This window comes from Akebia trifoliata, chromosome 4 (assembly GCF_017979445.1).
Source record: "Akebia trifoliata isolate Shusen 1 chromosome 4, ASM1797944v1, whole genome shotgun sequence".
Classification (NCBI taxonomy): domain Eukaryota; kingdom Viridiplantae; phylum Streptophyta; class Magnoliopsida; order Ranunculales; family Lardizabalaceae; genus Akebia; species Akebia trifoliata.
Genome location: NC_141378.1, coordinates 5,169,102 through 5,183,144, shown reverse-complemented (window position 1 = coordinate 5,183,144; position 14,043 = coordinate 5,169,102). Strand labels below are relative to the sequence as shown.

Below are 14,043 nucleotides of genomic sequence, written 5' to 3'. Positions count from 1 at the left end.
CTTCAAACATGTCCTACTGACACTGCACTCTGGGTTCACCATCAATCAATGAAAATGTTTTATTATAAACGTGGGTCCCCATGCTTTAATGATCTTTGTATACTTGTCTTTGTCTTCGCTTACGTAAGCAATGACTTCAAGTAAAATACTTTATTTAGTAATTTTTGAGATATGTGTGAACAGATCCCGAGGAACATGAAACCCTATTTAAAAAGGACTCAAACAGAGAGAGAGATCAAAGATCAAAAGAAATGGAGAAGGAGAGAGATTACAAAGCCCATGTTCTACTTTTTCCTTATCCATCCCAAGGTCACATAAGTCCACTCCTCCAATTCTCAAAACGCTTAGTCTACAAAGGACTCAAAGCTACATTAGTCACAACTACCTTCCTTTCCAAGTCCATGCAGGCCAAACCCGGCCCAATTGAAATCGTAACGATTTCCGACGGCTACGATGATGGTGGCTTTGGTGAAGCCGAAAGTATCGAGGCCTACCTGAAAAGCTTGGAAGAGGTGGGTTCAAAAACGTTAGCCGAACTCATAGAGAAGCTAGCTAGCAATGGGCACCCAGTCGATTGTCTAATTTACGATGCTTTTTTACCATGGGCTTTGGATCTAGCTAAACGGGTCGGTATAATGGGAGCTTCTTTCTTCACCCAAACTTGTGCAGTTAACAACATATACTACCATGTTCATAGGGGACTAATACCTGTTCCAATTCCGGGTCCAACTGTTACAATTCCTGGATTGCCTACACTTGATCTTCAAGACATGCCGTCTTTCTTCTATGTTTCGGGATCTTATCCAGCTTACTTGCAGCTTGTTTTGAATCAAATGTGTAACGTTGAACACGCGGATTGGATCTTTTTTAACACCTTCGAAAAGTTGGAGGCCGAGGTGGGTATATTAACATTTTTTTTTTCTTCTTTTATATCTGACATACATAGCTTTCAAAATCATGGTAACCCAATTAATTCCTTATTTATTTGGTAATTTTTTTTTTTTTTTTTTCGAAAAATGGTCTAATTTTTTTGTTTGTGTTTTTTGGAATTGTAATTAAGGGTGTGTCTGATTGAAGAGAAACTGTGTTCTTGGAAAAATCAGTTTCTTTATATAATTGATTTTCTTAGAAAATGTTTTCTTGCATCTTAGAAAATGTCAGAGAAAGTTTAGATTTAGTTTTCGTGGTGGGAATAATGGTTTTGAGGAGAGAATTATTTTCTAAAGAGGTTGACTTTGAAAATATTCTTCCAATAAGATGGGAATTTTTTTTTCTTGAGAATATGATCTTCTCTTGGAAGTCCACAATAATCATACACTTGTGATTGTGAATCACACTTTTTTTTTCCGGAAAAACCATTTTCCCATTGATTTTCCTGCCTCATATACCGATCCTTACCATAGATTAACTTGAGATATAGTTGTTGCTTAAATTTAATCTTTTTATTGAATGATCATTTCACAAAAATTTCAATTAGATTGTGGAGTGGATGGCTAAATTGCTTCCATTGAAGACAATTGGGCCGACGATACCTTCATTGTACTTGGACAAACGACTGGAAGATGACAAAGAATACGGGATCGATCTTTATACACCAAATAGTAGTGTCTGCATGAATTGGCTAGACTCTAAGCCAATTGGGTCAGTCGTCTACATGTCATTCGGGAGCATGGCAACATTAGATATCGAACAAATGGAGGAACTCGCATGGGGGTTGAGGGGGAGCAACAACTATTTCTTGTGGGCTGTAAGGGCATCAGAGGAGAGCAAACTCTCTAGCAAGCTTAAAGAGGAGACGGCGGAGATGGGATTAATAGTCACATGGTGCCCTCAATTGGAGGTGTTGGCACACCAAGCAGTGGGATGCTTTGTGACACATTGCGGATGGAATTCTACAATAGAGGCATTGAGCTTAGGCGTTCCAATGGTTGGAGTACCACAATGGACGGACCAAACAACGAACGCAAAGTTTGTCAAAGATATTTGGGGTATAGGAGTTCGAGCTAGGGTCGACGAAAAAGGGATGGTAAGAAGGGAAGAAATGGAGAAATGTATTAAGGAGGTCATGGAAGGAGAGCGAGCTCAAGAAATTAAGAGGAATGCTAGTAAGTGGAGAGAATTGGCAATAGAGGCCGTCGATGAAGGTGGAAGTTCAGACAAGAACATTGATGAATTTGTCGCTAAATTAATATGCACTTGAATTAATTAAATGCGTGTCTCCCTTATCTAAAATAAAATGAAATTCAAGTTCTTAATAACTATTCAACTATATGAAATAATATTTCACTCTAATATCTGTGATAAATAGGTAATAATGGAAAACCAACCACCGTACTCAAAGTGTCCACGTTCGCCAACTACTTAACATGGACCACAAAAACAAAAGCAAAGTTTCTTTTGGTTTAAAAGTGAACAAATTTGATGACAATGAAGTTGATTTTGTAATTTATGTTACTTTGGGAAATATTTTAAAAAATTGCTGAATACCATTGATATTTGGTCCGGCTTGATCTTTTGGCATAGTTTCCTTGCCCACCAATATAGGACATCCTCTTTTCGAATGTATTCTTGTCGTTTTCATGTAGAATATATAACTCTCATGTCTCAGTAGCACTACTTGAATATGTAGTATATATGGATTTTTTTTAATTATCGGTAAGTCTTTTTTAATTATTTCAGTAACTTTACATTAGAGGGATTTGAACCTCAAATCCCTGATTTCATCACCCAAAGATGTTACCAACTAAGCTAGCTGACACCTGCCATACATCGATATTATTTATGATACAAAATTGAATAGCCTGAATAGTTGGGCGACAGGTATTTTGGTGGCATAATATTTCTAGGTTCATCAACACCCATGAATTAATGTTTTTCACACCTACTTCAACTGTGAAGTTTGTTCATTTTTAGTGTTTATACTACCATACCAACTTTAGAGAAATCAAATAATGATTTTAAGTGATTCGGATTTTAGTGAATATTTGAAATAGTGCATTTTTTAAAAGAAAAATGCTAAAGTGGCCTGAAATAGCACTTGAGAAGAGTGTGCGTAAAAAGATTGATGCTTTTTTCTAGAGATATGAGTCTTACACTCGAGGACAATCAATGGTTCTCGACACATTCAAGTGCAACTTCAAGTGTTATTTAGAGTACTCACTATATAGCAAGGCTCTTTTTTAAATGAGTCGTGATAATCTGACTCCCCCACGTGGCATACTCAAAATGAAGAAATAATTAAAATTTAAATCTAATATTTAGAGTAAATACAAGACGATAATGATGATGATAATATCTGGAATACAACCACTGGTGAATTGTTCACCTCCACCAACCACATAACATGGACCACGAAAACAAAATTAATTCCATCAATTTTTGGCTAGAAGAGAACAAATTTGATGATAATGCATAAAGATGGTTTGTAACTTATGAGACTTAAATCTTTCATTGGGCTTGCTGTTGTGGCAGTTTCGATGCAGGCCATACGTGTGTAATCTTCGTTTTGAACGTATTCTTGTATCCATGTAGAATATACAACTCTCAATGTATCCATGTGGCACTACTTGTATGCATAACTGAAAAAATTAGGTTCAATTGGATAGCAAATACATCTGATACTCATCAATTATATTAGCTATGGAGAAGTAAAGCACGAGAAAATTAGAGACTGATAATAATTATGAAAAAAAGAAATCCACGATCATATTTGTTGAGTTTAGTCTCACATGGGACATTGTCTTGTCTCTCTCCTTATAAGCTCTTAGGCCTCTCCACTCATCGATATTATTTGCAATAATTATGACATAAAATTGGATAGCCTGACTATTTGTGGGTTGCGAGGTCAGGGGTCTGGTGACATCGATTATTCGAAATGTAGCAATTCTTCAAGTTTACTAAAACCCATGAGTGTTTTTCTCACCTCCTTGGTGTGCTTAATTCACACCAAAAAGTCCATGTGATGATGTGTGATTCCCACCATTGTGATTGAGATTATGCACTTTTATATAGTTTATATATTTCGTTTGTCGATGATTTTGACAAATCCCTTCAGATTTTAGTGAATAGTTTAGATACCCGTATTTTTTTAACTGATGACATGCCGGTCGTTTTTGTTCGAGAGACTAATAGAAAATGACCTAATGCCATCACCTTCAAACCCTAGCAAAATATCTTTGAATTTTCTCCCCAAATTATGGTAAAAATTTCAATCTCATTTTCGTGTCTTCAACCTCGAGATTCTCTCTCCTTCAACCTTCAAACTTTGAAAACATATGATTTTTGAAGAAGTTGAAAATGATAGATTTTTTCAAGTACAAAAAATCAAGGGTTCTCATTAAGAGGTTCAAAACAAAGTCTAATTTGTTTAAGAAATTATACTATACTAGAACGTGGCATGACCAAACACACATGCATCAAATTTTTTAATATGTGAGGCACCCTTAGAATTGGGTTAGAATTTGTGATTCCCCATACTTAAAATTGATGATTTGCCTCTCCGCCCTCTAAATTGATTTATTTAGATAGTACCCTTGGATGGATTAATATTAATTTAGAATACCCTTCCTTTCATCAAACAATGACAGGCCCCTTTGACCTTTGACCTTGCTTAATACAACAAGGCCCGTCCATTTTTAATGTTAATAATCCTTTCCTTTCATCAAACTTTGACAGGCACCTTGGACCTTGTTGTAGCCTATAACACAGCACACCTGCCCATTTTTAATGCAAATTATGAAAGGCCCCTTTGACCTTGCTGTAATACAATAAGGCCCACCCATTTTTAATGTTAATAACCCTTTTCTTTCATTAAACTATGACAGGGACCTTTGACCTTTGTCGTAGAACAAGTCGGCCCATTTTTAATGCTAATAAATTAATAAGTCAAAATAAAATAAAATTGATGGAGTTGTGAAGTTTTGGACGACTTACCACAAACCTAGTTAACGGTTCCAAGACAACGTTAAATATAGTTTGCCCACCCTAGACAAAGATCCTCACTCCGCCCTCGATTAAAAGGACTTATTTGTAATTTAAATATTAATTAAAGATTAAATAGTAAAAAATAAATATTATTATAACTTTGGAAACTAAGGAAGAGGGGTTGCAATTTGTTGGGTTTTTATTAAAATGATGTTGATTATATTAAATTTAAATCTAAAAATAGGGGTATTTATGACTATTCAAATTTTGATGTCAAACCACTTTTACTTGGCCTTCTTTCATTATAATAGTAAAAATTTAAGTTGAAGATGATGGATTTTTTAGATAAAGATGAAGGGGTTTTTGCTAAAATATGGCCGTACCTTAATTATTCACCAAAAACCCCGTGAGGGGTGTGTCTAAATCACATTTTTTTTCAATCACCACACACCACCACTATAGTGTTACATATGCATGAGTGATATAAATTATTGTGGAGTAATCTCCACCTAAATGCTCTCTCTTTGTCCATGAAGGAGCTAGCATGAACTCAAATACATACAACTTCCAACTCCCCACGAAAGCATATAAACATGCAACACCATTTGAATCTATCACCAACTGCCAATGCCAATCGCATCAAGCTTCAATCAATCGGAATTGAGCTGGTGATCGAAACATGAGTCATCTTTCAATAACTAAAGATGTGATGCTCGACAAAATTGAATGAAGGGTTAAGATTCGTTTAGCCAACCCCAAAAACTTTAGGTAAGGCTTGGATGATTATGGTGATTGAGATTTTTTTTTTTTTTGAAAGGTCAACAGGGTTAATGTAGACTCAGATTAGCTATAATCTTAAGAAAAGACAATATCTTTTATTCTGTGAGAGAAGAAAAACAAGGGGAGACGAAGATCCACAAACGATCTTCAAACAACTCACAAAAGGAAGAAATGATGCAAGGTAATCAACCACCTTGTTGACTTCTCTAAATACATGTAAGAAACTAACTACATTGAAGTTGATGCAAGATGATCAAGATGTTAGCCATTGTACTCAACTCAGAAGGCTTAAATTAAAAGAGTTATCCATGATGTTAGCAAAATTTGGTGTGGCAATAGAAGCTCTCTAACCATGAACCCTAGTAATATACACAACTCACTCTCTTTCTTCCCATAAGATTCTTATATTATTCCTCTTATGCATCTGTCATCTTGATAGAAATGGTTTTACCTCGTCCACTATTTATTCTAATATTATATAAAATAAATTAAGAAATATTTGAACTATAATTCATACGTACGGTTAATAACTCAAGTTCAAACTCAAAAACAAAAAAGATTATTAATCCAAGGATTTTTCTTCCTTCAAAATCATTCTTATACTTATTTTGAACAAATATTCCTATAGATTTTAGTAATTTAATTTATTTATTGAAATTAAATAATTTAGGATACATGAATAATATCCAATAAGATAATATGCTAATTAAAGACTCTATATGGGTAGCAATCTCATCAAATTAATCTAATTTTTTATTTGAATGAATTATTTGTTAATCTCTACTCAGCAATCACGTGCAAATGCATGTGCCACCCCTTAGTATCTTCTAATTAAGGGGAAACAAATTTTTCCCTTTGAAAACACACTCTTTTGGGCTGTGAATATTTCAAAATATTCTTTACTTTGGTAATGTTTATAATATATATTACAAAACACTCTATTCATTGGCACCAGATAATCATTTTCTTTTTAATTTTTTGTTTGTTATAGATCCCAACTAATAAAATTATAAGGGAAACGGTTGCACGAACCTAGGGACCATGTAGAGCCGGGACCATTGGTCCATGTCACAACTCAGCCCTCTTGTCTAGATTGGGGGACCGAAGAATCATCTATCTCTATGAACCACATGTCAATGTGATGTCTAAATACATTGTCGGGTGCTACATCTCAAATTATAATTATGATGTTTCGTTTGTACTTATTCAAGTCTATTTTGCTGGACACACATGAGATAACACCATGTGGTGTACTTTTTAGGTCTATGGTCGGTGATATCTTGGATACTGAAATTGGATTCAAGTCTACGATCTTAAAAATCACAAAAGAGTGCTTGTTTTAGGTGGAAAAATCATTTTCCTGGTGGATGGGATGAAAAGTGCAAAATTGCTTTTAGCGGAAAATTGAATTCTAAGAAAAATATGTAGCCAAACACCTAAGATTTGCACTTTTCAAGAAAAATTATTTTTTCTCCTAATTTTCATGCCTAATCAAATGTAGTCTTCATTTTGGTGGAAAATTAAACGAGACCGTCCTGTTCGGCACCCAACCATTTACCCAACAATTTTCCCAACATGTTTTATCCTACATGGGTTAGAAGTTTTACCATAGAGATCATCTTCACCAAAAATCAGCCCATTCCAAAACTTCTAACCCCATCACAAATGGTTTACAAAAAATGAATGGTCCACGATTTTTCAACTTGTAAACATGAGGTTAGAAGTTTTGGAATGGGGCTGATTTTTTGTGAGGATGATTTTCTAATCGTAGAGATCATCCTCACCAAAAATCAGCCCATTCCAAAACTTCTAACCCATGTAAGACAAAACATGTTGGACAAAATGTTGGGTATATATATATATATATGGAAATATTCAGCATCAAATATTTTGGCAAAACATTTTTCAAAACATGGGTTAGAAGTTTTGGAATGGACTGATTTTTGGTAAGGATGATCTCTACGGTGAGGAGATCATCATCACCAAAAATCAGCTCATTCCAAAACTTCTAACCCCATCACAAATGGTTTACAAAAAATGGACGATCTACGATTTTGAACTTATAAACATGGGGTTAGAAGTTTTGGAATGGGCTGATTTTTGGTGAGGATGATCTCCTCACCGTAGAGATCATCCTCACCAAAAATCAGCCCATTCCAAAACTTCTAACCCATGTAGGACAAAAATGGTTGGCTAAAATGTTGGCCAAAATGTTTGGTGCTGAACGGGACCCATATATATATATATATATATATATGGGAAATGTTCAGCACCCTAAGTTTTACCACACACTTTAACAAACGTTTTTTGTCCTACATGGGTTAGAAGTTTTGGAATGAGCTGATTTTTGGTGAGGATGATCTCTATGATTAGAAGATCATCCTCCCCAAAAATCAGCCCATTCCGAAATGTTTAGCCCCATGTTTACACGTTGAAAATTCGTGGACCGTCCATTTTTTGTAAATCAATTTTGATGGGGTTAGAAGTTTTGGAATGAGCTGATTTTTGGTGAGGATGATCTCCTCACCATAGAGATCATCCTCACCAAAAATCAGTTCATTCCGAAACTTCTAACCCATGTAAGACAAAATGCGTTTGTTAAAGTGTGTGGTAAAACTAAGGGTGGCGAACGGGACCCTATATATATATATATATATATATATATATATAGGGGGGCGTTCAATGGCCAACTTTTTAGCAAACTTTTTGGCAAAACATTTTTCAAAACATGAGTTAGAGGTTTTGGAATGGGCTGATTTTTGGTGAGGATGATCTCTATAGTGAGGAGATCATCATCACCAAAAATCAGCCCATTCCAAAACTTCTAACCCCATCAAAAACAGTTTACAAAAAATGGACGGTCCACGATTTTTCAGCTGGTAAAGATGGGTTAGAAGTTTTGGAATGGGCTGATTTTTGATGAGGATGATCTACTCACCGTAGAGATCATCCTCACCAAAAATCAGCACATTCCAAAACCTCTAACCCATGTTTTGAAAAATGTTTTGCCAAAAAGTTTGCTAAAAAGTTTGCCCTTGAACGCTACCCATATATATATATATAGGGAGTGGTTCAACAACCCTAAAATTTGCTAAACATTATGCCAAACATTTTTCAAAACATGGGTTAGAAGCTTTGGAATGAGCTGATTTTTTGTGAAGATGGTATCTACGGTGAAGAGATCATCCTCTCCAAAAATCAGTTCATTTTGAAATTTCTAACCCTAATTTACAAATTGAAGAATCGTGGACCGTCCAATTTTTGATGGGGTTAGAAGTTTTGGAATAGACTCATTTTTTGTGAGGATGATCTCCTCATCATAGAGATCATCCTCACAAAAAAATCAGTCATTCCAAAACTTCTAACCCATGTTTGACACAATATTTGACAAACTTTAGAGCTGCTGAACTGCTCCCATATATATATAAATGTTCAGTAACAAACATTTTGGCAAAACATTTTTCAAAACATGGGTTAGAGGTTTTGGAATGGGATGATTTTTGGTGAGGATAATCTCTACAGTGAAGAGATCATCATCACCAAAAATCAGCCCATTCCAAAACTTCTAACACCATCAAAAATGGTTTACAAAAAAAGGATGGTCCACGATTTTTCAACTTGTAAACTGGGGCTAGAAGTTTTGGAATGGGCTGATTTTTGGTGAGGATGATCTCCTCACCGTAGAGATCATCCTCACCAAAAATCAGCCCATTCCAAGACCTCTAACCCATGTTTTGCCAAAATGTTTGTTGCTGAACAGGACTTATATATATATGGGAAATGTTCAACACCCTACACTTTACCCTACGCTTTACCAAACGTGTTTTGTCCTACATGGGTCAGAAGTTTTGAAATGGGCTAATTTTTGTTGAGGATGATTTCTACGATTAGAAGATCCTCCTCACCAAAAATCAGCCCATTCCAAAATTTCTAACCCTATGTTTACAAGTTAAAAAATCATGGACCGTCCATTTTTTGTAAACCATTTTTTATAGGGTTGAAAGTTTTGGAATGGACTGATTTTTGGTGAGGATGACCATAGAGATCATCCTCACCAAAAATCAGCCTATTCCAAAACTTCTAACCCATGTAGGACAAAACACGTTTGGTAAAGCGTAGGGTGATGAACGGGACCTATACCTATATATATATATATATGGGTCACGTTCAGCACCCTAAGCTTTACCAGACACTTTAACAAACGCGTTTTGTCCTACATGGGTTAGAAGTTTTGAAATATGCTGATTTTTGGTGATGGTGATCTCTATGGTGAGGAGATCATCCTCACCAAAAATCAGCTCATTCCAAAACTTCTAACCCCATCAAAAATGGTTTACAAAAAATGGGCGGTCCACGATTTTTCAACGTGTAAACATGGGGCTAAACAATCCGGAATGGGCTGATTAGAAGATCATCCTCACCAAAAATCAGCCCATTCCAAAACTTCTAACTCATGTAGGACAAAAAACGTTTGTTAAAGTGTGTGGTAAAACTTAGGGTGCTGAACATTTCCCATATATATATAAACATTTCCCATATATATATATATGGGAAATGTTCAGCACCCTAAGTTTTACCACACACTTTAACAAACGTTTTTTGTCCTAGATGGGTTAGAAGTTTTGGAATGGGCTGATTTTTGGTGAGGATGATCTTCTAATCAGCCCATTCCGAATTGTTTAGCCCCATGTTTACACGTTGAAAAATCGTGGACCGCCCATTTTTTGTAAACCATTTTTGATGGGGTTAGAAGTTTTGGAATGAGCTGATTTTTGGTGAGGATGATCTCCTCACCATAGAGATCATCCTCACCAAAAATCAGGCCATTCCAAAACTTCTAACCCATGTAAGACAAAACACATTTGTTAAAATGTGTGGTAAAGCTTAGGGTGCTGAACATTTCCCATATATATATATATGGTCCCTATTCGTGGCCAATAGTTTGGCAAACATTTTGGCAAACACTTTTTCAAAACATGGGTTAGAGGTCTTGGAATGGGCTGATTTTTGGTGAGGATGATCTCTACGATGAGGAGATCATCCTCACAAAAAATCAGCTCATTCCAAAACTTCTAGCCCCATTTTACAAGTTGAAAAATTGTGAACCGTCCATTTTTTGTAAACCATTTTTGATGAGGTTAGAAGTTTTGGAATGGGCTGATTTTTGGTGATGATGATCTCCTCACCATAGAGATCATCCTCACCAAAAATCATCCCATTCCAAGACCTCTAACCCATGTTTTGAAAAATGTGTTTGCCAAACTGTTGGCCATTGAATGCTACTCATATATATATATATATATATATATATATGGGAAATGTTCAGCACCCTAAGTTTTACCACACACTTTAACAAACGTTTTTTGTCCTACATGGGTTATAAGTTTTGGAATGAGCTGATTTTTGGTGAGGATGATCTCTATGATTAGAAGATCATCCTCCCCAAAAATCAGCCCATTCCGAAATGTTTAGCCCCATGTTTACACGTTGAAAAATCGTGGACCGTCCATTTTTTGTATATCAATTTTGATGGGGTTAGAAGTTTTGGAATGAGCTGATTTTTGGTGAGGATGATCTCCTCACTATAGAGATCATCCTCACCAAAAATCAGCTCATTCCGAAACTTCTAACCCATGTAAGACAAAACGCGTTTGTTAAAGTGTGTGGTAAAACTAAGGGTGGCGAACGGGACCCTATATATATATATATATGGGAAATGTTTAGCACCCTAAGTTTTACCACACACTTTAACAAACGTTTTTTGTCCTACATGGGTTAGAAATTTTGGAATGAGCTGATTTTTGGTGAGGATGATCTCTATGATTAGAAGATCATCCTCCCCAAAAATCAGCCCATTCCGAAATGTTTAGCCCCATGTTTACACGTTGAAAAATCGTGGACCGTCCATTTTTTATAAATCAATTTTGATGGGGTTAGAAGTTTTGGAATGAGCTGATTTTTGGTGAGGATGATCTCCTCATCATAGAGATCATCCTCACCAAAAATCAGCTCATTCCGAAACTTCTAACCCATGTAAGACAAAAAGCATTTGTTAAAGTGTGTGGTAAAACTAAGGGTGGCGAACGGGACCCTCTATATATATATATATGGGTGGCGTTCAAGGGCGAACTTTTTGGCAAAACATTTTTCAAAACATGGGTTAGAGGTCTTGGAATGGGCTGATTTTTGGTGAGGATGATCTCTACGATGAGGAGATCATCCTCACAAAAAATCAGCTCATTCCAAAACTTCTAGCCCCATTTTACAAGTTGAAAAATTGTGAACCGTCCATTTTTTGTAAACCATTTTTGATGAGGTTAGAAGTTTTGGAATGGGCTGATTTTTGGTGATGATGATCTCCTCACCATAGAGATCATCCTCACCAAAAATCATCCCATTCCAAGACCTCTAACCCATGTTTTGAAAAATGTGTTTGCCAAACTGTTGGCCATTGAATGCTACTCATATATATATATATATATATATATATGGGAAATGTTCAGCACCCTAAGTTTTACCACACACTTTAACAAACGTTTTTTGTCCTACATGGGTTATAAGTTTTGGAATGAGCTGATTTTTGGTGAGGATGATCTCTATGATTAGAAGATCATCCTCCCCAAAAATCAGCCCATTCCGAAATGTTTAGCCCCATGTTTACACGTTGAAAAATCGTGGACCGTCCATTTTTTGTATATCAATTTTGATGGGGTTAGAAGTTTTGGAATGAGCTGATTTTTGGTGAGGATGATCTCCTCACTATAGAGATCATCCTCACCAAAAATCAGCTCATTCCGAAACTTCTAACCCATGTAAGACAAAACGCGTTTGTTAAAGTGTGTGGTAAAACTAAGGGTGGCGAACGGGACCCTATATATATATATATATGGGAAATGTTTAGCACCCTAAGTTTTACCACACACTTTAACAAACGTTTTTTGTCCTACATGGGTTAGAAATTTTGGAATGAGCTGATTTTTGGTGAGGATGATCTCTATGATTAGAAGATCATCCTCCCCAAAAATCAGCCCATTCCGAAATGTTTAGCCCCATGTTTACACGTTGAAAAATCGTGGACCGTCCATTTTTTATAAATCAATTTTGATGGGGTTAGAAGTTTTGGAATGAGCTGATTTTTGGTGAGGATGATCTCCTCATCATAGAGATCATCCTCACCAAAAATCAGCTCATTCCGAAACTTCTAACCCATGTAAGACAAAAAGCATTTGTTAAAGTGTGTGGTAAAACTAAGGGTGGCGAACGGGACCCTCTATATATATATATGGGTGGCGTTCAAGGGCGAACTTTTTGGCAAAACATTTTTCAAAACATGGGTTAGAGGTTTTGGAATGGGCTGATTTTTGGTGAGGATGATCTCTACGGTGAGGAGATCATCATCACCAAAAATCAGCCCATTTCAGAACTTCTAACCCCATCAAAAACAGTTTATAAAAAATGGACGGTCCATGATTTTTCAGCTTGTAAACATGGGTTAGAAGTTTTGGAATGGGCTGATTTTTGGTGATGATGATCTCCTCACCGTAGAGATCATCATCACCAAAAATCAGCCCATTGCAAAACCTCTAACCCATGTTTTGAAAAATGTTTTGCCAAAAAGTTTGCCATTGAATGCTACCCCATATATATATATATATATATGTTTTGGAAATGTTCACATGGTTTTTAAACTCGGTAATTTGTCTCGTCTCGTTCAGCTTCGATATCGAGTCGTCTCGGACAAATTTTTGAGACATCTCATGAGATAAATCAATAAATTGAACTGTGACTCGTAAATCTCGATCAAAAAATGACTTTGTGAGTTGATCTCGTTCAGCTCTAATACCGAGTTAACTCGTATAATATGTATCGATCTGGGACGAGTTTAAAAATCATGAATGTTAAGCACCCAATCATTTACCCAACAATTTGCCCAACATGTTTTGTCCTACATGGGTTATAGATTGGTGTGTTAATTGAAGTTTTTTTTTTTTTTTTTTTTCAATAAAATAAAGATTCTGATGCCCTTCCACTCGCTCACCATACGTTTATTTGCCATCTGTTATCCTGAGGGTATTATTTGTCTTTTCACCAAAATCAAAAGAACCCATTATTGAACAAGACGAAAAGAAGACATTTCCTGCATCTTATCTGGAGAGGAAATTTGCTCTCCCACAGTGACAGCAAATTCTGAGGTACTACCTCACGATGCCACCTTACACATTATTTTGGTCTGTCGAATCCGATGATGAAAAATAATTAGATTAGAGATTATTAATAAGGCTGCATTTTGACGTGTAGTTTTCGTACACATAGTAACAAAAAAGGACTTTTTTAAATTAA

The 14,043-nt window shown here is 35.9% G+C and overlaps 1 protein-coding gene across 1 annotated transcript; it reads left to right on the top strand.

The window, feature by feature from the left end:
* Positions 1-220: 220 nt before the first annotated feature.
* Positions 221-2,292, top strand: LOC147403216 (UDP-glycosyltransferase 74F2-like). The gene is made up of 2 exons (XM_086438710.1): positions 221-896; positions 1,478-2,292. Exons 1-2 carry the CDS (start codon positions 252-254, stop codon positions 2,198-2,200), a joined length of 1,368 nt encoding a protein of 455 aa, XP_086294836.1. The 5' UTR covers positions 221-251; the 3' UTR covers positions 2,201-2,292.
* Positions 2,293-14,043: the final 11,751 nt, after the last annotated feature.

Bases quoted from the DNA above. Each gene is read 5' to 3' on its own strand.
- LOC147403216 (XM_086438710.1), top strand. From the start codon at position 252: ATGGAGAAGGAGAGAGATTACAAAGCCCATGTTCTACTTTTTCCTTAT. The intron at 897-1,477 runs GTGGGTATATTA...AATTTCAATTAG, and splicing joins TCGAAAAGTTGGAGGCCGAG to ATTGTGGAGTGGATGGCTAA.